The 26,037-nt window shown below is 35.3% G+C and overlaps 1 protein-coding gene across 8 annotated transcripts in view; it reads right to left on the bottom strand.

The window, feature by feature from the left end:
* LOC150100319 (poly(rC)-binding protein 3-like) overlaps window positions 1-26,037 on the bottom strand; it is an 874,229-nt gene that overhangs the window by 251,813 nt on the left and 596,379 nt on the right. The window contains exon 11 of one of the 8 annotated variants that reach the window (XM_090403225.1): window positions 6,678-6,726. The exons of the other annotated variants lie outside the window; for them this stretch is intronic. Coding sequence (XP_090259351.1) covers window positions 6,678-6,726 — 49 coding nt within the window. The remainder of the gene's footprint in view (window positions 1-6,677; window positions 6,727-26,037) is intronic. 8 annotated transcript variants of the gene reach the window in all.

The raw sequence follows: 26,037 nt of genomic DNA, 5'->3' as shown, positions 1-26,037 counted from the left end.
ACTGCAGTTATTCAGTGTGCTTACCACCTTAGAAATGTGGCCTCCCTAAACATCCACTCTATATGTGATCACCCCCCACCCCCCTTTCAAATCTCTAGCTTCACTGACCACTTGCAACAAATTACCATTCATATAATATTTTGTCTACAATGACCTCAGTCATTTGCCCATATAAACAGTTTGTTCAGATCAGTCTGAAAGGAAGTGTTTCTTCCTAGCTTTGCATCAGCATCAAATACAGGTAATCCTCATATAACACGGATGTTAAGTTCCATAGAAATACCGCATTATATAAATCATGTTATACGAGACTCAGATCACATAGAAAAAGTAGGGTTATGTTCCGAAATCGTTTTTTAATTATATTAACAGCAATGACATATCCAACAAAAAGATAGTTTTATTTAATTTAGGTAATTCATGTAAGTTAAGAAAATATATAAACTATGAAACAAATGCATAGTACAAACTTATAAAAATTACAAATTGTACGTAAACTTCATTGCACATAATGCATAAACGTTATAGACAAAAAAAAATAAAGCGCATATTTTAATCGTCATCGCTGTCTTCAAAACGAACATTTCGTAGATGTTCTTTATTTACGAGTGGCCGGACGTCTTCCTCACTTGAAATGTTTTGGACATCATTTGTATAATTCTCATTGCATACTTCGGCTGGTTTAAGTATCAAGAAATCAGTAACAAGACCTTGCTTACCACTATGCTGCAATTTTTTTATTCAGTTCATAATATGGAGCTAAACAAATATCCAATTGTCTCGTGAATTTTACGGAGTGCTCCATTGAGGGATCATTATCCATAAAATAACTTCCTAACTTTCTTGCCAAGTCCAATTCTTCTGCTAATTTCTTTAAACTTAATTCTATAATGGATTCCTCAATTGGAATCTTCAATAGAACTTTCCACAGCATTTGCTTCAATATCATCTATTAATTGTACCAGTTCCTCCTCATTTAAATCTGTTTCCCCATCAATTAATTCATTGATTTCATTTTCAACCTATTGCAAAAGCCCTCTAAGTGGCCATTACTATAAAAATAAATTTTTTACATAAAAAAGCATTACAATATTGATAACTCACCAGAAAATAAAGTGCTCAGCTTGAGATTAACACACTTATGATTTTTAATGCGCTTTGCTGGCAAAAAATGAAGACAATTTTCAACAATAAATACTTTATATGGTAAACAATTGATGTACATGTGTGCTAAAGGGTATTTCCTCTAATATAAATTTGCTACATGCGCGATATGGGCAGACGCAAATTTAACGAAGATAAAATTTGATTTTTAAGTCACGCAGTGAAAAATATATGAAAAGATAAAGAGTTACTACAATTTGTAGACTGCGTTATATCGAAACTGTGTTGTATAAGTACCGCATTATACAAGGGTTACCTGTAATTGTATATTACTGCTGAACCAACCTCATTGTTGTTAATATAGTATTAAACAACAATGGCCTAAATACTCCATTGGACCTGTGGTACTCCACTGTTCACTGCCCTTCTCTTAGACTTAATACCTCCATACTTTACTCTCAGTAACCTATTAGTCAGGCACTCGCCTATCCCTGTCAAGTTTATTTTGCATACCTGTCCCTTTATGTTTGTATAACAACCATGCATATGAAATCCTGTTAATTGCTACTGGATTTTACAATAAAATTACAGTAAAATTTAATGTATTTTACTGTATTATGAAACATGAGTAAATCGCTAAAGCAAGATCTACCTTTAACAAAACTATGCTTTCCTCAGTAGCAGATCATAGTGCTGGCTACCCATCTCTGGATGCGGATTCTAATTAGTTTTTCCCATTCCAGAGATACCAAATGGTTGCTTTTATCCTAGTTTCACCCTTTTATAATGGAATTATGTTGACTTCATTCCAATCATCAGGAACTGTGCTCACATTTGAGATTCAAGTTGAATAACCTCATCATCAATTTCCTGATATATACCCTCAAAGAGGGTGTAATAGAATACTATGACAGTATTACATGATTAAGTTTACATCATTACTAATCCATCATCAATTTTCTTCAAAATTAGTTGATCACTTGTTAGTATCATATATTTTTATATATGATGCATATATATTTATAGAAATAAATATATTTCTATATTATGATCAATAAACTCAAACACCTGTTTTGCTAACCATTCCTCTCCCATTCTGTTTAAGTGACTATATCATCTTAAATTAGCTCTGCTCACACATTCCTGAATTCTAATAATGCCAACTGACTTGCTAATATCTTCATTTTGAATATGATTCTGTCATTGAGGCTATCAAGTTCACTACCTAATTTTTCTCATAGCTCTATGGCCTCTAGTCTCTGATGGAGTACTTGATTTCTAATCCAACTCTCAGATTCATAAGTTAAAACTCTTTTGAACATTGTCTTATATACTGCTAATTTCCCTCTTATTCCAGATAAATTTATTCAACTGGCTCTCCACCATACCAGCTTTGCATATTCTGTTGTCTATTTCCATATTTAATTTGCCATCTTTACTAAAAATTGTATCCAAAATTTATTGCTGACAGCAAAATTTTATTGCCGATGTTTTCTATCAAATTTGTTACTGTTGTTATTCAATTTAGTTAAAGAATCCAAAATACTTTGAATTTGTTTAGGAGTACAATATTTGCATAAATCAAAGAGCTAAGTTTGATATCTCCAATTCTGATATCAGATTTAATGTCAGTTTCTTTCATAATGTGATCCATATAGATGATGAATAAGTGGAGATAGTGTGCACCATAGTCTTAACTTGATTTTATATCAAAACAACTTCCTATACTTTCTTCAGTTCCAACTACTGACTTACAACTTTAATATAATAACCAAGTTACAGTGGAAATAAACCAACTATCAGTTTAACAGAAGAGCAGCATAAAAATCCAGGCCATGGTTTCCAGCTTATATGATTTCCACCCACAATACTAATTATAGTTTTCCCAAACTTTTCATGGAGAGGGATTCCAAAAAAGTGCAATACCAAACAAGAGATTGTTAAAGTGAATGTGAAGAGAGAGAAAAAAAAGAAATGCAGGTGACAATATGCAATTGAGATCAATGATGATGGTAACACTGGATGCAACTAGAAAGTGAGTGCAGGATAAAAGTGAAAGAATGCAAAAAAAAATAGAGTGAGAGAGCATTTGGGAAAAAAAAAAAAAACACTCTAAGGTGGACAGCATTTTGCAGTGATTCACTAATATAGAGGTAAGTCAGTAAAAGTCATGCAATGTGTTTTCTGGGTGGAAAGATGACAGACAAATTCTTCATCCATTACTACTATTTTACTTATATATATATATATATATATATATATATATATGTTGGGAGATGTATGATGAAGGATGTTTGGTTCTTTATGAAGGGTGCAAAATCGAGGAAGATTATAAGGAATAGTATTAATTTTATTGCCCTCTAGGAGGAATATGAACAGGCCAACTTCTTCTTTAGGTAGATAAGTGATGAGTCATTTGCTCAAGTTTTACATTTTGGAAGACAAAAAAAGAGTATTACTCCTAGGCAAAATAAAATTGAGAATGAAACAGAAAGTTGAACTTTTGAGGATACACTGCAAAGTTTAAAAACAAGACAAGTTGCAGAAAAAATAAGAAATTAATCAGGTAGGGGTTATTATTTTACTATATAAAGCTGTGATCCAATTACTCATCCACACTACTGTGTATAACTTTTTGGTTTTTGAGATGATTATGCAATTCTGGAAGAGGTCTAAAGAGGAGTGACTAAGGTGATATCACGATTATAGATTGTTCACTATGATTAGAGAGAATTGGATAATAATTTGCAGTGTAATGGACAGGAGAAAAAAAGAATAGTATGATAGAAACATATAAGATGACAAAGGAATTTATCAGATTACTACAGAAAAAAATAGTATAGATTGCAAAGAGAAGAAAGGATGACATTCTGATGAGTAAGGGTGTAACACACAAAGAAGTAAAGGGAATAAGAAGTCAATTTTTTTGCTTGAAGAGTACTTTATAAGCAGAATCCAACAGGAAAAAGATTAGTGACGCAGAGACAATGGATGTGTTTATAGTTAGATATGCTGAAATGGTGATAGTTAATAAAATCACTTATGATAAGTCTTGTGATTTCATGAAGATCTGGTGATAATAATAAAGTAGACAGGCCATAATTCACAGAATAAAACTTCCACATCTGGAAGTTGCAGTTTTCCTTATGGCATTCTGAAATTATACAATAATATTCGATCTTAGCGGGTTCTAGGAAAAAGTTTCACAGAATAAAACCAATGTAAGCAAAATTAGAACTTTCTGATGACTTTTAAAGAAGTTATAAATAGTGAGTTTTGAGCAGGATAAACATGAATGTTCATATTATTATTATTACTTGACACCTCCAGGGAGTCCCAGACTCATCGAGGGAGGTCACTTGCTCTACAACTCTCCGTCTTCATCACTCAATCCTCTAACTACATCGAACCACATCATCTACACCAATGCCATCTACTGTCCACCACCACTAGTATTTTCACAGACAATCACAAACATCCATGCCCACGGCAGGATTTAAACCCGCAGGCTTTTGACTGGAGAGCGGATACGCTGACCACTCGGCCAACCAAGCTGGCATATTGAAAACAAAAATATGTACAAAAGTTTTAAAAGAAGAAAAAATGAAAATTAAAACTGGAATAAAAAGAAAGAAAGAAATTGAAAACAAGAAGCCAATCTTGAAGACCTAGTGGCAAATATTTGGAAAGGGTTCAGAAAAGACTCACTAAGGACATAACTGACCTTTGGGATATGAGGATAGATTGAGGGAATGCAGTTTGCAAAGCCTTTTGAATAAGAGGAAGAGAGTGGATATGATCAAGATATTTCAGTTAGTAAATGGTTGTTACCAGGTTAATGTAGAAGAATTTTTCTGTAGAATGGTGGAAGTGGGTAGAATGAGGGAACATATCTGGACGTTGTATAAGGAAGGTATGAGCAGGGGCTAAAGGAGTAGGTTCTTTGCATGGAGAGTGGTTGAAGAGTGGAATGTTTCCTGATATTATGGGGAATGCAGATACGTTGAATGAGTTTCAAGCATAGTTTGATGGGTGTTTGCCTCCTGTGATGAGGCCTCGGACTCCATGGAGGTCTGGTGTTAATAATAATAATAATAAAATGAAAACAAAATGTATTGATTCAACCAGTGAAGAATGTGGTTAATTTGTTTACAAGGATAGAAAAATCAAAACTTTATGGTAAGCTCAAATAAATTAAAGAAGCTGCCCTAGAAAGGAGGAAATCATAATGAAAGTTCCTGGCAAGTAAGTCAAGCAGGCGGCTGGAAAAAAAACAAAGAAAGTTATATGTAAAAGCATTTAAGCAAAAGTCATTTGAATACTTACTTTGAAGCATAAAAATTCTACAGGCTACTGAAAAAACTTGGAAACAGCTAAAAAGAATTAAAGGTGATAAAGGTGGCATAAAACTGAAAATAAAGATATTCTAGATATCTAGAGTAATTTCTTTGAAAGACTATTAAATGACATAACCAAACAGTGGTACACGTCAACACCTGAAGTAGAAAAACCAGTCCGAAATAAGAAACATGGGAAGCAGACTAAGTTGACTAGATATATCAAATACAGAAGATGTTATGATCAGATGTTCTTAATGCCAATTCAGAAGACATAAGGTTGAATACTGGATGTTTGAAGAAAAACTTTTATATTACTTATCTATAAAAAGGGAAATAAAATTGAATGTGAGAATTACAGAAAAATTTCCCTACCAGGTGTTCTACACAAGATTTATGCAAGCAAATCTGAAAATGGGCTAAGAAAAACTGATAAAGGGAAATTCTTGTAAAGGACTAAGCAGGTTAAGACTAAACGAGGATTTGTCAGATCATATGTTTACTTTATGACAAAGAGGAAAAAATACATTTATTAAACTCACTAATATCTTGCTGATTTACTTTTACTTATTAATAACATATAATCAAATCACATAAGGTGATGCTGATGTGATTATGTAGTGCACAACTTCTACAATTCCAAAAACAACCATTTTCTCATCTAAGTTAAAAATATAAATATCCTCATGCACTTTTATGAAATGGTGCCAGTATTGTAGTGCACAACCTCTACAATTCTAAAAATAACCATTTTCTCATCTAAGTTAAAAATATAAATGTTTATGGGATATGAAAAGTAGTACTAGTCTGAGATGCTTTCTTTGTTGGATAGTTAGCTTTATGATAGATCTAGCATTATTAGAACATGCCTACTCCCTTTGGGAAATGAAAAGACAGAGGATTTACTTTTATTTGTTAATAACATATAATCAAATCGCATAAGGTGATGTTGATGTGATTATGTAGTGCACAACCTCCACAATTCCAAAAACAACCATTTTCTCATCTAAGTTAAAAATATAAATATTTACGGGATATGAAAAGTAGTACTAGTCTGAGATGCTTTCTTTGTTGGATAGTTAGCTTTATGATAGATTTACAGCCTCTCATAGGTAGGATGTACATACATAAAAACATGTTAATACAGCAAAGCTAATCATTCCACTGCAACCTACATGGATCACTTACTTTTAATATAACTGCAAAAATTTAGTGGTTAACATTATGCAGTCTTACCTGGTTCAAAGATGAGCTGGGAATGTAGATATGGTTGTCTGGATGTTTCCTATGGCACAGATAGGACAAGAATTTAGTTTCAGATAATTAAAGGCTGGCATGGAAATACATTCTTTTCAGCAGTAGGTAGGTAGGTAGCTAGGTATTAATTATAGAAATTCAGGTGTTTTGATGATCCAAGACCAAATTGGGGGCATAGCAAAAGAGCATCTTTTTTAAAAAACTAAACATCAGAAACCTTTAAAAAGAGAGAATATGACAAAATAAAGGAAAAATAAGGAGAATATGACAAATAAACGAAAAAAAAAAAGTAAGGAATATTATGCTATGTATGAACAATAATTTAATGTTCCTAATTTAATAAGGAACATTATATTTTACAATTGTGTTATATTGTGTGCAATATTTATGTGTAAACAACTGTGCTAAAATCACATGGTGTACTCTATTAGCACAGTAGTATACTACACTATATATTAAACTTAATCTGGTTACCATTAATATTAAATAAAATTCATACAACTATAACACAAATAATATCATATAATTCCCAAATTATATGCATTCCTCATTTGTACCATTTAGTCATAGGAGCCCTTAAATGTTCTTAAGATTCATTTTTAAAACTTTCATATATTAAGATTATAATTTGGTCATGGATCAAATTCCTGAATTTCTGTTATTAATTCCTACCCACTGCTGTAAAGCATTTCTTTCTATACAAGTCTTCATTATCTTGAATACCAAACCAGCCATGCTGCAGGATATGCATCATATCTTTTAATTTGTCATAATAAGAAATGGACATGAAGTGCAAGCAATTACTTATATCCATTATCTGATGTAATAATTCAACACACTCATAGCAAAAGTTTAATAAATCAACTCAATGTGAAATCTATGCTTTTTACAAATCTTAAAAAAATGAGCCATTCGGTTAAGCTGAAAGAAGAAATAGATGCCAGTTACCTGCTTTCATAAGTATATGATGTTTAATTGTTTAACTGAAACTATGACATACATTACTGTTCATGAAAGCACATTTATCATTATTTTATCATGCAATGAAATGTATTGCCATTTCATAAGACAATTCAATGGCAAGAGAAAATGAGAAGCTCCCATAATATATATGTTTATTATTATAAACAGCAAACTATATGTGGCCTCTGGTGGAAAAAAATGGGGGGGGGTTGAATTACTTTACAGGCCAGAGATATTGTGGCAACATCTCTGGACTGTAAAATAATTTCATTATGACCACTGACTAATTAAGCAAAAGCAGCAGTGTAATTTTTTTTTTTTTTTGTTATAAATGAACTCTGTTCAAAAAAGACCACTTTCATGAAAGAAGGATATTATAACTAACTTCATATTCATTTTCACTCTTTCTAAAATAAATCCATTTATTGTTTCTTTATATGGTAGATGAACTTTATCTCATGGTGTGAGACTGCCATGAGATCTAAAATAGATTGCAAATCCCTATGTTTAATCTTTAGAGGCTGAGGAACTGCAATATTAAACTTTTAGGCCATCCACAATACTAATTATTATTATTATTATTATTATTACGTGATACCTCCAAGGAGTCAAAGACGCATCAAGGGAGGGCAATCTACTCTACAACTCTCCATCTCCACCATTTAATCCACCAACTACACAGAACCACTAATACTAATAAATTATAACTGCACAATAAGTTAATATACAGCAATTCCTCGATTAATGCACCCCCGATTAGTGCATCGTTTTTTTTCTATACCCAAATTCGATTAGTGCGCCTATATACATCTTAAAAATAAATGTTACAGATTTTAAACATTTTCGATCTATACATTTTTTATGGCTAACTATTTAAAAAATCACTCATCAGGGTGAAATAATTTAGTTACCGATTTGAAATATTTTACAAAGTAATTTTTTAATGGCATACTACACTATGTTTCAAATTTACTGCTAAAATTTATGTCGTCTGCTTTATGTAGCATTTTGCTGATCATATCACGTGCAAATTGTTTTCCTTACTTTTTTATTTTAAATTATTTTCTTAACCTTTAATCATGAGTAAAAGAATTAGTGAGCAAAAAATAGAAGTGTGAAAATGATTCAAAAAGTAATCTGATTGGAAGAAAAACTTGAAATAATAAAGAAAAATGAATAAGGCGAGTCCAGAGCAAAGATAGGACCAGAACATAAAAATGGATGAATCAACTATAAGAGCAATTTTAAGCAAAACTGCTGAATACAAAGAGAAAGGTAAGGCTGCTCATCATGCATACACTCAAAATCAAAGTATTATGATGACTGAATTAGAGAGACTTCTTTTTACATGGATCGAAGATTGTAACCAAAAACAGATCCCGCTAAACACTGGCCTTATTAAATCAAAGCATTGTCTCTTTGTAACCCAGAAAGAAAGGGATATCAATGATGGAAAAGAAGAATTCTACGTTAGTGCTGGGTGATTTGAGCGTTTCAAAAAGAGAAATAGCATAATGTTCTAATCACAGGAGAAGCTACAAGTGCAGATAAGGAGATATCCAGAGATTTTGAAGAAAATTGTGTAAGAAGGAGACTACTGTGATCAACAAATATTTAATGTCGATGAAACTGCCCTTTTTTTTTTTTTTTTTTTTTTTTGGAAGCGAATGCCTTCCAAGATTTTTCTAGCCAAATTAGAAAAATCTCAGCTGGTTATAAAGTCGCAAAGTCAAATGAAATTACTGCTAGCAATCTGCGAACCATTTGGAAGCACATTCTTCCACATTGTGCAAATGATTTTAGAAGCTTTTCAAATGAATCTAAGTTAATTAAATCTCATTCTGAGAAGTTGAGTGATTCCAACCTGCTAAATTTAGATGCACAGCAGGAAGATCCTGAAGAATATGAAGAAACTTTAATCACTGACAAGCCCAAAGAGGTTTCACAGAAACAATTTGAAAATAGTTTTCATATAATCAAAGTTTTTAAGCAGCAATGCCTCCTTAGAAACTGACCCTGGTGAAGAGAGAACCAGTAAAATCTGCAGAAGAGGCAATAGGGCCATACCGTCAGTTGTATGAAAAAAAAAAGAAACAGAATGCCTGCCAAATTACGTTAGCTCAATTCTTTGTTAAGAAGCAGAATAATAAATATGTATATTCTGAATATGTTTTATTGTCTTTCAGCTTCTTGGTTTTGCTTTACATAGGCCTTGAGACATAGCTTAATTCTTTTATAAAAAAAATTAAGGGTCAAAAAAGAAGAAGAACGAATTATATATTTTCCCATAGGTTATTATATTCGATTAGTGCGTTTTCGATTAATGCTCCTGTTTTAAAGAACGCATTAGGCGCACTAATCGAGGGATTGCTGTATATAGCTGAAAAGCACTCTGCAAAAGTTTACAAATTCTGTGAAATAGAACAACAGTGTTTCAAAATTATATATACAAACTTCAAAAATTTATATTTCATGAACTATGTACACCATTTTAAGAAATGTACACCATTTCTTTATAGCATTTTAAAACTAACAGATAGACATTTTTTTCACAATAACATAAATGTAGTTTAAATATTCAAAATGCCCATCATCAGCATGAATACATGAGCAACATCTCTCACCAGTTGATCTACAAAGTGAAAAGCATAAGGCAGGCAACTTTTTTTTTCTGCTTCTTGTTGTATTATCCTCATTAAAAACATTATTTTTCAAGTGTCCCTATGAAAAAAAAAAAAATTCCAGAGGGGTGAGATCTGGAGATCTTGGAGGGTATTCAAAAGCAATCCCTCAGCAACCTATCCACTGATAAGGAAATTCATTGTTGAGATAATCCCACACTGCTGTATGATGATGTGGGCTGCACCACCTTGTTGAAAAAATACTGCTGTATCTCTAAACATGTTTCTGATATTTGGTAAAGCATAATTTCTCAACATTTCGTGATAAATTTCACCATTAACAGTACCAGTGAATTGATAAAGTCTAATTAATCCATGTGAAGAGATTTCCATCCACATAGTGATCCCAATTAAATTGACATCCATCTGAAGAGTCACGAAAAAATTGTCTATCTCTTAGCTTTAAAATGCAATGAAGAAAATTTAACTTATGCATGTTGTTCATGAAATATAAATTTTTAAAATGTATATACATAATTCTGAAACATAATTTTGTTTAATTTTAAATTTAGAAAAAAACAAGAAAAACCTTACCACACACTTCACTATAAGAAAGATATCAACTATGAATTAGCTAATTGACCTCCTCCCCTTTCCCAAATTTTTTTCTTCATAAATGCAAATAACAGATTAGGAAAACAAGTATGACTGATACACTTTATTACATTGATGAGAAATTATATTCTTGTTTTCATCCTTATCTTACCCAAGTTTAAGAGACACTATCTGATTAAAAATTTCCAGACACCACTTTGTTGTAGTGGATATGGCTATATACATTACAACCATGGCTCATACAGTTATAAGCGAAGTACACTATCTTGCAATTTTATAAACAAACATTAACAGGAAAATAGGCTATACTGAAGAGTTCAGTAACTTTTGAAGTGGCACTATCATTGGATGCCACCTTTGCAACAACTCAGTTTGGGAAATTTCTGCCCAGCTGCACCAATCAACTGTAAGTGATGTTATTGTGAAGTGTCTAGGAGCAAGAACACCACAATTGCAATCTGGTAGGCCACATAAAATCACAAGCCAGAATTTCCTGTGTTCTGAAGCATGTGGGTTTGAAAAAAAATTGCCCAAAACACTTAATATCAAGTTCTGAAATGCCTCAGCAAGCAACAGCAACACCACAACTGTTCATTGGGAGCTTAAGCACATGGGTTGCCATGGTCATGTAGCTGCACAGAAACCTAATATCAGCAAGGGCAATGCCAAGTTTTGTGTGGATTAGCATAAAGCTTGCTGCCATTGGACTCTGCAACAGTGGAAACCTGTTCTCCAGAGTGATGAATCATACTTCACCATCCGAAAGTCTGACAGATGTATGTATCATGGTCTGGGGATATTTTTCATGGTTCAGGCTAGGTCCCCTAATTCTAGTGATGGAGAATCACAATGCTGCAGCCTATAATGACATTTGAGACAATCTTGTGCTTCTGAAAAACAGTTTAGTGAAGGTCTTTTCCTGTATGGTATAATGAGACCTTGACTGATCTCAAACCCATCAAACACCTGTGGGATGAATTGGAACACTGGTTGCCAGTGGGACCGAATTACCCAATAGTCACTAATGTCAATAAATTATAATTCTACAATAAGTTAAATATATATGGCATAACAGATTTACTGGACTGAGAGACATATTTTTTTAAAAAAAAAATTAAATAACTGTAAGCTGTGAGATAAAAAGTAAAAAATACTGTTTTAATTCGGCACAACTAGTTTTGTCTGCAAGAAGACTTCTTCGGGTGCAAAATAAGAGAGAACACCCAACAAAAGAATAAAAAAGTCTAAACATCAAAGCATTAGCATAAAAAGTATAAACATTAAAGTGTTAGAGTCTGAACATTTGAAGCTGTTCTCTGTATCTCCTCATTGTTGGGCATGCACATGTGTTCAAAATCTCGTGAATGCCAAAGTTGGATGGCAGCATAATGGCAGTCTGGGAGATTATAAGTGAGGTTGTGGTTAAGATATATTTGATTAAGGATGATTTCTTTAGATTCCACAAATCTTCTTTCTAGTTCATCAGAGCGGTGAAAGATATTTTCAGATCTGTCTCATAAAACTGGATGAACGAGGTTTTCCTCATTAGTGTTAGCAGAATTCAGAACATTAAAACAGTATTAAAACTGCTGAATTAAAACAGCATTTTTTACTTTTTATCTCTCGGCTTACAGTCATTTAATATTTTTTAAAAAATACATCTCTCAGCTGAGTAAATCTGTTATGCCATATCTCTAGCCTTTATGACGAGGCGACATACAGAAACATCAGAGACTTCCAAAAGACTTTGAAAAGGATTGGCCTAAACATCAACAGGTTAGTTTTTCTAAAGTGTTGCAAATTCCATGTTCTCTTTCCATTCATCTCTTTTAAAGAAAATATTAAAACAGAACAAGCAAAAAGAATATACCATGCAGCTAAAATGGATCGTCTGAATGAAATCATTTATGATACAAAACGTACTTTGGCTCATTTATTTTCAAAGAATGCTTTTTTATCTGATACTATTGAACATACTTTAGACAGTGAACTTAGAAACTTATCAAAGAGACAAGGGAATTTCAAACTTCAAGGACTCAAACAAACAACAAATTAAAATTAATTAGGAAATTCAAACTCTAAAACAAAAACAAGAAAACTATTGACATCTAAGCTCCAACTCCGTCCTGAGAAGACTGTTATTAACAAATCCAGTTACAACCTTTCCAGTGCTAAAAAGAATATTCTCAATAAGGGCTTTAATTTCGTGTTGTCACCGAAATCCATCCCAAAGGAGCTGTTACTTACTAAAATTGAAAAGGCACTACCTTTTTCCTTCCTACTCAAGAAGCTAATTTATTCCATATGGAATCTATTTCTATTATCAACAATGCAAAAGTCCCTGCAGACAACATCTCTCCAATAGAACGTCAAGCAATTAAAAAACTACAAAAAAACAAAGATATAATAATCCTTCCTGCTGATAAAGGTAATGCCACTGTCATCCTGAATACTGAAGATTATAACAACAAAAGGTTCCAATTATTTCAAGCAGGTACTTACTCGATTCTTGACAGAGATCCAACTCATGAACAAACCTTCTTAGTACAACTACAGAGTTTCCCAGAAATATTCCACTATCTCTTCGTTCACCTCATCATTTAATCCCTATATTTAATCTTATATGGATTACTAAAAATCCATAAAGAAAACACTCCACTAAGACTAATTGTAGAAGGCACTGATCCCATTTATAAGCTCGCAAAGTATTTAGCAAAATCACTAAAATGTTTTTTCGGCTCTTTCTTTTCTTTTATCAAAAATTCTGTTGATTTTGTTTCAAGTGTAAAAAAACAAATATTAAAGAAGAAGAAATTATGGCTAGTTTTGATGTCGTCTCCCTGCTCACAAATGTACCTACAGAGGAAGTTCTTGTGCTGCTGAAAGATAAATTATCAAAAAAAGTTGTCTTTATTAAATCACTGTATTAATTCTGGCTATTTCCAGTTTAAAGACATTATTTACAAACAAAAATCTGGTTTAGCCATGGGTAACCAGTTATCACCCATACTGGCAAACATTTATTTGGAATCTTTTGAAGAAAAAAACTATCTCCTCCTTGCCTTTGAAACCAAAAGTATGGAAAAGATATATCGATGACATCTTTTTAATTTGTAGCCACGGTCCTGAATCTCTAAAGCACTTCCTTGACTACCTCAACAGTCAACACCCTGGATGCTAGACTCACTCGCATTTCTGAGAAATTAAAAATCTCAATTTACAAAAAACCAACTCACACCAACAGATATCACCACAACACCACACCACACTAGTCCCATCACTATCCACCTCAGAAACATGGTATCATCAATACACTAGGCAATCATGCTTGCTCACTCCTGTGTGAAGAGGAAGATATCAACAAAGAGCTTCAGTTTCTTCTTACTACTTTTCAACAAAATGGTTATTCAAACCAAACAATAAGTTACTTTTCAATCCACCTCCTCGCCATACTGAAGATACAAATAGTGAAAAAGGCCACATTTCCTTACCATATATCAGCTCTTTTTCGCTAAAATTGGCCAAAGTTCTTAAAAAATACAACATCCGGACTTCATTCACTCCTCTTCTGAAACTCCATTCCTTGCTACATAGGCCCAAACAAAGACAATGACAACCTTAAACAACCCAGTATTTACCGAATTTGGCAACTGTGATAAACCTTATTTTGGCCAGACGGAGAAATCCAATGAATTAGTCTTGAAGAACACAAAGAGATGTCACATACAGCAGAACAAGAGCTAGTGCTCTGTCGAACCATGTTCTGAATTCTACTAACACTAATGAGGAAAACCTCATTCATCCAGTTTTATGGGACAAATCTGAAAATATCTTTCACTGCTATGATGAACTAGAAAGCAGAATTGTGGAACGTAAAGAAATCATCCTTAATCAAATACATCTTAACAACAACCTCAGTTATAATCTTTCAGACTGCCATTGTGCTGCCATCCAACTTTGCATTCATGAGATTTTGAACGCATGCTCAAGCCCAACAATGAGGAGATATAGTGAACAGCTTCAAATGTTCAGACGCTAATGCTTTAATGTTCAGACTTTTTTATGCTTTTACAATTTTTTTGTTGGTTGTTCTCTCTTATTTTGTGTACCCGAAGAAGTCTTGAAGTCTTAAAACAGTATTTTTTACTTTTTATCTCTCAGCTTACAGTCATTTAATCTTTTTTTTTTTTTTTTAAATATATATATATATATATATATATATAGCTGAAAAGCGCTCTGCAAAAGTTTACAATTTCTGTGAAATAGAACTACAGAGTGTTTCAAAAAGATTGAAGGCTATTTTATTTTTATTTGTTATTATAATAACAAATGATAGCCCAACTCCATATTATTATTATTATGATTCAGGCCTCCATGGAGTCAGCTTGAGAGGCCAATCCTAGAAAACACAGTCTATCATAAAACTCCTTAAACTCATTGATCATTTGTGCTCTCATCACTCTATCAGGAAATGCATTCCATGGCTCAATCTCTCTCAATGAAAATAAACCACTCCTTACCCTCTTGCTCACAACTTCCCTTTGTAACTTCCAGGGATCCCTTGTCATTGCTCCTTCCTGCTGTTTCACCAAGAGAAAGAATTCCCCAGCGTCAACCCTGTATAACTACCTCTCAATAGTTTAAAAGTCTCGATCATATCACCTCTCCTGCTATCTATCAAACTCTACAGTCCACATTCCTTTAGCCGATCTTCATAACTAACATTGTACAGTCCTGAAACATCTTTGTTATCTGCCTCTGCACTCCTTCCATGGTTAATTTATCCTCTTCAAATCCAGGGGAGCAAATTTGAACACAATAGTCTAAGTGTGGACTGATCAGGGCTTTATACAATAGAATGACAACTCTTACCTCTGTAGGTCAGCATCCTTCTGAGTATCGCAGCAATCCTCTTGGTTGCCTTCACCACCTTTGCAATATGTTCCCTGAATTTCAGTTTCTATCAATCATCACCCCCCAGATCTCTTGCCTCCTCCACTTCCTCCAGTACAGTTTCTCCAACAGAGTATGCAGCCTCCCATCAATGTATCCTAAACTTCAAGACTTTACATTTAGTTGCATTAAACTGACACCCCCCCCCCCCCATTCATTTGCTCATCTGTCCAGTTTATTCAAATCCTCTTGCAGGGCCACCACAACATCTGCACTATTACTAATAATCTTTTTCCAGCTTCACATCATCTGCAAACAATTGAATATTCCCCTGCAAATCCATTGACAATTGATATAAAGGTTAAATAATACATGTCCCAGTACCAAGGGATCCCACTTGTAACTTTCTGTCTCCTTGATCCTGCTCCCCCCATACACAACTCTCTGATACCTATCAGATAGCCAATCCCAATTACCTACCCTACCATCTAAACCCATATGCTGCACCTTATATATCAGCTTGCCTTTGCAAAATCAAAAAAAAAAGGCAGAATATGCCTTTCCCTCATCAACTGCTCTTGTCACTTTATTAAAAAAAGGCAATCATATTACTAAACCAAGAGTGCCCCTTGACACTCTTGTTTTAGTAATAAAAGCTATCAGGGCTTTAAACAATATAACAGATATAACATTACTCTCATCTGCCCAACGTTGTAAGTGACTCCTCATTAATTTCTACAAGATCTTAACAACTAATTATGAAATACAAACTGGTCTACAGTTTAACCAGTTTGTCAAACTATCTTACCCTATTTCCAGTCCTTGGGTACCATTCCCATGGCCAGACTTTCAATGAAAAGCCCAGGTGAACAGAGCTGTCGGTTTTTTAGCACATTCTCTAAAAAACTCTTGGTGAAATTCCATCCAGTCCCATTGCGTTATTGACATATTATTATTACATAACACCTCCAGGGAGTCCAAAGACTCATCGAGGGAGGGTACCTACTCAGTCTCCACCAGCCCCCAACTACCTTCATCATCTACACCACCAACCACTACCACTAGTATTTTCAGAAACTACATCCATGTCCACAGCAGGAGTCGAACCTGTAGCCTTTTGGCTGGAGAGAGGATATGCTAACCACTCGGCCAACCAGGCTGGCGATATTAATACCTTTAATATTAGAGTGAGAGTTAAGATGAGCAGGAATCCATATATTTTTGATCAGATAGTGTATTTTTATTTTAATCAGTGTTTTTTCAATAACTGTAATGGAAATCATTCTAATTTTCAAAAATCTAATGGTTATTACTTTTTTAATTTTTTGATATTCTTGTGCAGCATGTCAGATAAAAAACAGTTTCTTATGAATGAACAAATCATGTCTTAAATGCACTACTGTAATGTTAATTCTGCAACTCCTTCCCTAATTTTTCATTCAGTCCACATGGGACTGAATGAAAAATTAAAAAATTCTACATGATTTTGGAGGGTATGAACTGAATGATTTTACAGCAAAACTGTTGTATGCTTAGTGACAAATTAGGAGATGATAATAGTGCACTTTCTGTTCTAAATGACTTTGTTTAATGAAGTCAGTCATCCTCTTGAACATACTATAAAAATATCATATATGTTCACTTTTTGCAAAGCACAAAAAAAAAAGAAAAAAAAGTAAAGTAGTTTAACTGACAATTTTCAGACAATATAATAGAACTTCAAAGTACTATAATGTCATTGTTACATATAAGATCAGGATATATCAATGTATGATTCACTTGATAGAATAGAAACAAAATCTGTTACACACACCTCACCTAACCTGAGATATGCTAGGATCAATGGCCTGTTACACTTGATAAGTTTTTTTTTTTGAATAGCAAGACAATATTATACTTGTATTCTTGTTTCATCCAAGCATGGGGAAACACAAGTTATTATTATTATTATTATTAACATTTGACCTCCATGGAGTCAGAGACTCATTGTGGGAGGTACACACTGTTGCACTATTGCCTTAAACTGATTCAATGAGTCTACACCCACAACACACTCAGGCAATATTACACAATACAAAGAACCTACTCCTCTGCTCACACCCTCCTTATACAGTTTCCAGCAATGACCTCTTGTCCTATCCCCCCCTTCCCCATTCTATGAAAAATCTCCTCCATGTCGACACAATAACAACCTCTGACTAGCTTATATGTCTCAATCATATTCCCCCCCCCCCATTTTCCTCCTATTCACAAGGCTCTGCAATTTACATTCTCTCAATCTGTCCTCATACTCCAAACACCACTGACCACCTTTGTGAATCTTCTCTGGACCCTTTCCAACATACCCCTCATCACCATGAAAACCAGGGCTTCCCATTGCACACGTGAAGTTGTCACATTGGATAATCCATATGAGGCCTTATCAATCCCTTATAAAATGGAATCATAGCCTCTTTATTTAGGCATGTCGATGTCCTCAGCATCATTGCCATTATCCAATGTGACAACTTCACAACTTGTGCAATGGGCCCATGATTTTCAGGTCCTTGTCCTCCACCACCACTTGCATCTCTCGCTCTCATCTCCTCTACCTCCTTTAAAGTTTCCTCACCAAGTACATACTTTGCATCCCATCGTTGCTGACCAAATTTCAAAACCTTACACTTCACAAAATTGAACCGACAGTTCCACTTACCTGCCCATTCATGCAATCTATTCAAGTCTTCTCGTAAGACCATAACATCTGCTTGACTCTGCATTGCTCTCCCCAGCTTCGTATATCTGCAAACAGTTTCATATCACTAGTTAATTTCATCCCAATATCATTAACATACAAATTGAACAACAAAGGCCCCAAAACTGATCCCTGCAGCACACCACTAGTGACCTTTCTCTTTCGGGATACTGCACCCCAATATACAATTTTCTGATACCTATCTGACAGCCAGTCACTGATTCAACTCAGAAGTTTGTTATCCAATCCCATCTGTTTCAATTTATATAAGAGCTTGCGTGTGGCAGTCTATCAAAAGCCTTTGCAAAATCTAAGCACACCACTGCATATGCATCTTCCCTATTCAAGATATTTGTTACCTTGTTATAGTACATAAGTTAGTGAAACATGCATCATACTTCTCACCAATCTCTCCAGTACCTTCACCACAACTTCAGATAGACAGACTGGCTTATAATTTGAAGCTACAGCCTTATCACCACCTTTATGCAGTGGAACAATTTTACCCTCCTTCCTCTCCCTTGGAAATGTGCTGTTGTAAGACTTTTATTAAACAGGCATGCCAATGCTACATGCCAATTCCCTGGAATTGTATTGACATTCCCTTAAGATGCGTGGTGATATGTCATCAAATCCGATCGCCTTACTGACATCAATCTTATTTATTTCCTCAAATACCTCCTGCTCACTCACAATTAAGCCATCCCCCTCCTATATCCTTACTTCACACTGAGCTGCCCTATGTTCCATAACGCATAATGTACTAATTTCTCAGGAGTAATGCAATGTTGCCATGCTATGTTTGGCTTTACTATCTAGATTGTTTTTATTCTTTATTGAGATCTCAGAAGAGACCTCAATAAAGGCCTAGTCACGAAGACATTTTATCAGCAAACTTTTGTTTGTTTTCACACTTGGGTAAGATGAAATGGATGAAACATGAATATCATATTTTGACAAGTATAATTTCCGTATCTACCCAATGAGTGAAGAAAAAAATTGCTACAAATATATCTTTAGCGTCCTGTAATAATATTGTGATACACCAATTTGCAGTTTTCATATGAAAATAACATTTCACTAACTTAGGTCTTAGAATTTCCATGGGTCTAATATCTAATATCTTATTATTATTATTATATGGTATCTTCATAGAGTTGGGAGATCATTGTAGGAGACCCACATTAACTTTTACATACAAAGCTCATCACACCTCTACTTAAATTCATCTGCTCTCAGGACACTCAAAACTAATTCTTGCAATCCATCCATTAATTCACTCCACACAAAAAATATAGTCCACATACCCTTACTATTTACACTCTTACACAAATTTCACAGATAACCCCCTAGTTTTCTATTTGTCATGTATCGAAAATTTTTTTTTGTGTCAATTTTATAAAACTCTTTAATACTTTATAAGTTTCTATCATGTCCCCTCTTCCATCTATCAACTAAACTTTGTAACCCACACACCTTCAACATATGCTGGGCTGTTTGACCAAGTGGTTAGCATATCCGCTCTCTAGCCAAGAGGCTGTGGTTCAAATCCTGCCAAGGGCATGGATGTTTGTGATTGTCCTACTAACCAATTACCATATGTACTATTGTGACATGTATCTGTGCAGTATGACTTTTGATGTCTTTGCACCATAAAAATCAAATTAAAAAATTTCCTGCAGTCTAGTACCATTAATGTGATACACAGTATGTAACCTTTTCAACCCAAACATAACCTTACATTCTGCAATATTGACAATCATTATCCTATGTTCACAATGCCAATTTATTTAAATCATCCTGCAGGATATCTACATTACCAACTATTAACCTCGGCAGTTTTGCATCATCGGTGAACAACTGAATATTATTATTATTATTACGGATATCTTCCTGACCATGGGACACAATCTGATATTGCTTTCCTCATATACCTGTTAATAGATTGCTAAGGCAGGATCTGCCTTTAACAAAACCATGTTGGCCTCTATAGAGTATCATATCCTGATCCACCCATTCTTGAATTTTGTCTTTAACCAACTTTTCCAATACTTTTATCACTACTCCTGAGATGGTCATTGGTCTGTAATTAACTACCGCAGTTTTAGAGCCACCCATATGCAAAGGAACCACTTTGCCTAACTTCCACTCCCTAGGGACCATACCAGAGTTCAAACTTAAATTAAATATCCAAGTAAGAGGGGTTGACAATTCATTTGCACATTCATGCAACACCTGAGCTGATATTCCATCTAAGCCTACAGCAATGTTTGCATTTAAATTTTGCAATATATTAAATACCTCTGATTTCTTAGCTTCAATTCTCTCATTAGTTATTGCTACAGGTACAGAGATATCCTCACTTGGGTGATAGACTTTTGAAAAGTGATCACTCAGTAACTCGACTATTACATCCGATTTTGTCACCTCAATACCATCAGCACCCACTAAAGTTTCCTTCCGAAGTCATTCTTCTGTTTACTTGCCACATAGCGAAAGAACTCTTTGGGATTACCCTTGATCTCTTTGGCTAAGGTCTTCTCATAATCTGATTTAGCTTTTCTTACTATGCTAGTAACCTTCCTAGCTTGAGTCTTGTACTGCTCGTAGCTGTACTGATCACCTTTCTCCTTGTAAATTCTCCATAACATTTTCTTTTTTTGCAGGTCAAGCTCGATACTACTGCTCATCCATCTAACGCCTGCCTTGTTTGACTTCCTGACCATGGGGACACAATCTGATATTGCTTTCCTCATATACCTGCTGATTTTATCCCATGCACTGCTAACATCTTTCCCCTGCAATATGTTCTGCCATGGGATGGCTGCAAGCTCACTCCGAAGCTTGTTATAATTGCCTAACCTGTAGTTCCGTATATACCCCTTCATAACAGAAAAATCCACAGATTTTTCTGTGGATTTTTCTCAACCTCCCAAGTCCACATGATAAAATACCACACGATCGCTTTCACCAACTGGAGATAATGAGGACACCTTACTTATGCATATATCCTCTGAACCAATAACCAGGTCCAACACTCTCACACCATGTCCCTTCAGTTATGTGCTGTTTCAATTAATTATCTTGTAGAAGATGTATGAACTCCATTTCCTTTTTGTTACGTGATATTTCCTCCTTCCAATTTGTATCACCATAAATGGGTGTGCAAGAGGAGCAGGGAAACGGGGAGGCCCAGGGTGGACAGGGATACACAGCGTGAGAAAGGTGGATGCTCCAAGAGGAGGTGAGAGCATGTGTAGGCAGGAAAGTAATGGGATGACCAGGGATCAAGAGGAAACAGATGTTGTTGCAAAGGGTTCTAAAATGAAGAAGCAGAAAGAGAAATGGCCCCAGTCCAGCATGGAGAGAGCACATCGAGTGAATGGTATCAGTGGAACTAGCTGTATATCCAGAAATGAGTTGTTGTGTTTGTATACCAATGCTAGAAGCATAAGAAACAAGGCGGATGAAATGGTTGCACTAATTGTGTCTGTGTACCCAGAGATTGTTGGAATAAGTGAGACATGGTTAGATGAGGACGACATCCTGACAGGAATAGAGATGGAAAGGTATGATGTGTTTCGTGAGGATAGAAGGGATAAAAAGGGAGGGGGAGTGCTATTGATGATAGAGAAAGAGTTATGTCCATACAAGGTAGAGATGCAAGAGGGAAATAGGGCCAGTGGTTTTGAGGCAGTATGGTGTGAGATAGAGGTGAATAGAATCAAATACTTGGTGGGATGTTGTTATAGACCTGGTAATGTGGATGGTGGTGATAGTGAAATGTATAGTCAAATAAGCCAAGCAAATAAGAAAAGGGTGATCATTATGGGTGATTTTAATTATGGCAATATAGACTGGAATGAAGAGATAGCGACTGGAAGTAAAGAAAATGAGTTTCTTGAGTTTTTGAGGGATAACTACCTCAGACAGTATGTAACAGAGGGCACACGAGGATTAAGGGTCTTGGATTTGCTCATCTCATCGGAGGATGTAATTATAAATGAGGTGTCAAATCATCCACCAATTGGTGAAAGTGACCATGAGGTGATTACCTGGGTGGTTGCCAGCAGTGCAAGGACCCCTGTGAAAAAAGGGTATATGTGGAACTACAAGGGGGGGGGTGGATTATGAAGAGCTCAGGAGACAGCTTGCAGATGTAGAATGGAATGAGGAGTTAGCTGGAAAAGAGATCAATGCAGCTTGGGGGATTTTCAAAAACTATTTAGTAGATGCAATGTCTAAATGTATACCATGGGTGAGAAGGTTAAATAAGGTAGGTGTGAGATGGATGAATAAAGAGATTAAGCATGCAATACAGAAAAAAAAGGCATTGTGGAGACAGCATAAGAGAAGTGGAAGTAACCAATTTCATGAGGTCTACAAAGACCAGGCAAGGAGGGTGACTTGGTTGGTGAGAGTAGCTAAAGAGAGGTATGAACAGCAGTTAGCTAATGAAGCCAAAAAGAATCCTAGGGAGTTCTTTCGATATGTAGCCAGCAAAAGAAAGAATGATTATGGAAGGATGACATTGATTGGAGGAAATGGTATAAAGACAGCTGTTGCAGAATGTGTTGTGGAGATACTTAATGAGCAATTCATAAAGATCTTTCAATCTTGTGAATGTGACTTCATGGAGAGATTAAGAGCAGTTGATGATGGGGAGGAGAGACTGACTGTAAGTGAGCAAGAAGTGTTTGGGGAGTTGAGTAAACTAGATGTAAATAAGGCTGTGGGACTTGATAATATATCACCACGTATTCTGAAGGAGTGTGCTAGAGAGTTGACACCTGCCTTGACATATTTTTTTAATACGAGTCTTGCACGTGGTCAAGTTCCTAAAGAGTGGAAGGAGGGCAAGATTGTGCCACTTCATAAAGGAGGTGATCGAACTCAAGCATCAAACTATAGGCCTATCTGTGTGTCAGGTGTTGTGGTTAAGTTGTTGGAGAAGCTTGAGAGTACTAGGATCCAGAGTTGGGTTGACAACAATGGTATAATTTTTGATGGACAGCATGGATTTGCTAAAGGGAGGTCATGTTTTAGTAATCTACTTACTTATTACAATAAAGTGACTGCTTCCTTGGACAGAGGAGAAGGATACACAGTAATATACTTGGATTTCGCAAAAGCTTTTGATAGAGTACCTCATGATAAGTTGACAGTCAAACTAGAGCAGATAGGGTTGGATATTAGATTAGTGCATTGGATTGGAGACTGGCTATCTGATAGGTATCAACAAGTTGTGTATGGGGGTGCAATATCCAGGAAAAGGAAAGTCACTAGTGGAGTGCCTCAGGGGTCTGTTTTAGGGCCATTACTATTTAACTTATATATTAATGATATTGGTGAAGATTTGGATGGAGATATTCAGTTGTTTGCAGATGATGCAAAGTTGGGACGAACCATAAAGAGTAGTGAAGATGTTGTGGCCTTGCAAGAAGACTTGAATAAATTGAGTGATTGGGCAAGCAAATGGGGATGTGAGTTCAATGTTGCAAAATGTAAGGTTTTAAAATTTGGAAAACAAAGATGGGATGCAGAATTTATGCTTGGTGAGAATATATTGTTGGAAGTAGAGGAAATAAGAGATCTGGGGGTGATAGTGGATAAGGATCTAAAATTTAGGGGACACATCGCCAAAATTGTGAAGACAACACAAAGACTTCTGGGAATGATGCGGAAGACACTGACATGTAGAAATAGGGAGATACTTGTTCCAATGTATAAGGCTTTGATTAGGCCACACTTGGACTATTATGCCCAGATTTGGTCACCGGGTTTTCAGAAGGATGAAGAGATGTTGGAAAGGGTCCAAAGGCGAATGACTAAGGTAGTTTCTGACCTCTGGAATGTTGAGTATGAGGAAAGATTGAAAAGATGTAATTTGCAGAGTCTCGTGGAGAGAAGGAAGAGGGGAGATATGATAGAGACCTACAAGTTGGTAAGGGGTTGTTATAGGATCAATGGTGGAGAAGTTCTACAGAGAATAGTGGGAGATCAGGGGAGAACCAGAGGTCATCCCTGGAAACTGTATAAGGAGGGTGTGAGTAAGGGAGTGAGAGGCAGGTTTTTTTCGTGCAGAGTTGTGAGTGATTGGAATGCCCTGCCTGAGAGCGTGGTGTCTGCAAGTAGTTTGAATGTGTTTAAGACACGGTATGATGAGATGTGTGTGTAAGATAAAAGGACCTCCTAGATGAGTCTTTGACTCCATGAGGTCTTGTTTTAATAATAAAAATAATATATAAGTCACTAATTTCAGTAGTCCCATGCCGATTTTTATCCCCTCTCTTCTGCAATTTATTCTGCGAATAAGGATCAATAAATATACAATCAGTGCTGAAGTTTCTCTCTCTTACACTCAACCTTTTCAATATTAGTTTCCCTGCCCAATTACTTCAACTTGTTCAGAAAACAGTAACTTCTGCAATCGCTTATGTCCTTCCATGTTCAGATGCAACCCATCTCTAGCATACAACTGTCTTTTTCCTTCAAACACAGTCCAAACATCAACAAATTCCAGACCTTTTTTTTTTTTGCACATTCTTGCAATCATGTCATTCATTAACATCACTCATCTACTTAACTCGCAATTGTCAAAACGAGGCAGCACACAGATTATCCTACCATTGACACTTTTCCTCTTCACAATATCTAACAATGTTCTTAATTCTTTTTCTTCCCAATTTATACCACCACTCAGGTCATTTGTACTCACCATAACTATCATCTTGTCTGCTTCATGCCCTCTCTTTATTGCTAAATCCACTCTTTCTATTGCCTTTATCCCCTTTAAAATCTTTCCCTATATCATTTTTATACAAATTAAAGAGTAGTGGCCCTAGTACAGAACCCTAAGGCACTCCGCTAGTCACCCTCATTCTTCTAGATTCCACTCCACCATATACTACTTTCTGGTGTCTGTTTGTCAGCATCTCCCCCCCCCCCCCTTCCTATCAACGCTACTAGCTTCACAACTGAACAGGCCCTGCAATCCATTGGCAACATCAATGACATAAAAATTAAATAGTAGAGGTCCCAGTAGTGATCCCTGTTGGATTACTATCCCACTTGTGATCTTCTGCTTCCTTGACATTGCTCTCTCATACAGAGCTCTTGGCATCTCTCAGACTGCAAATTTCCAATCTAATTCACTAACCTGATATCTAAAGCCATATGCTACAACTTAAATACCAGCTTATCATGTGGTAACCTGTCAAATTCCTTTGTAAAATCGAAAAGAGAAGTATATACTTCTCCCTTGCCAACTGCTCTTGTTACTTTATGACAAAAAGCAATCAGATTAGAAACAAGCATGCCCTTTAGCAAATTCATGCTAAACTTCACTGTTAAAATTAGCCCTGCCTGCCCAATTTTGTATGCAATCTCTGCTAATTTCTCGAAAACTAAACTACTACAGAAGAAGAAATACAAACTGGTTTATATAGTTTGACACTTCCATTCTAACACCATCCTTATGCAATGTCGCACTATCTTATCCATCTTCTACTCG

The sequence above is a fragment of the Typopeltis vanoorti genome, chromosome 13 (assembly GCF_054136105.1).
Source record: "Typopeltis vanoorti isolate ZY-2024b chromosome 13, IOZ_Tvanoo_1.0, whole genome shotgun sequence".
Taxonomy (NCBI): domain Eukaryota; kingdom Metazoa; phylum Arthropoda; class Arachnida; order Uropygi; family Thelyphonidae; genus Typopeltis; species Typopeltis vanoorti.
Note: the sequence above shows the minus strand (reverse complement) of the source record. Positions and strands in the feature narration are given on the sequence as shown.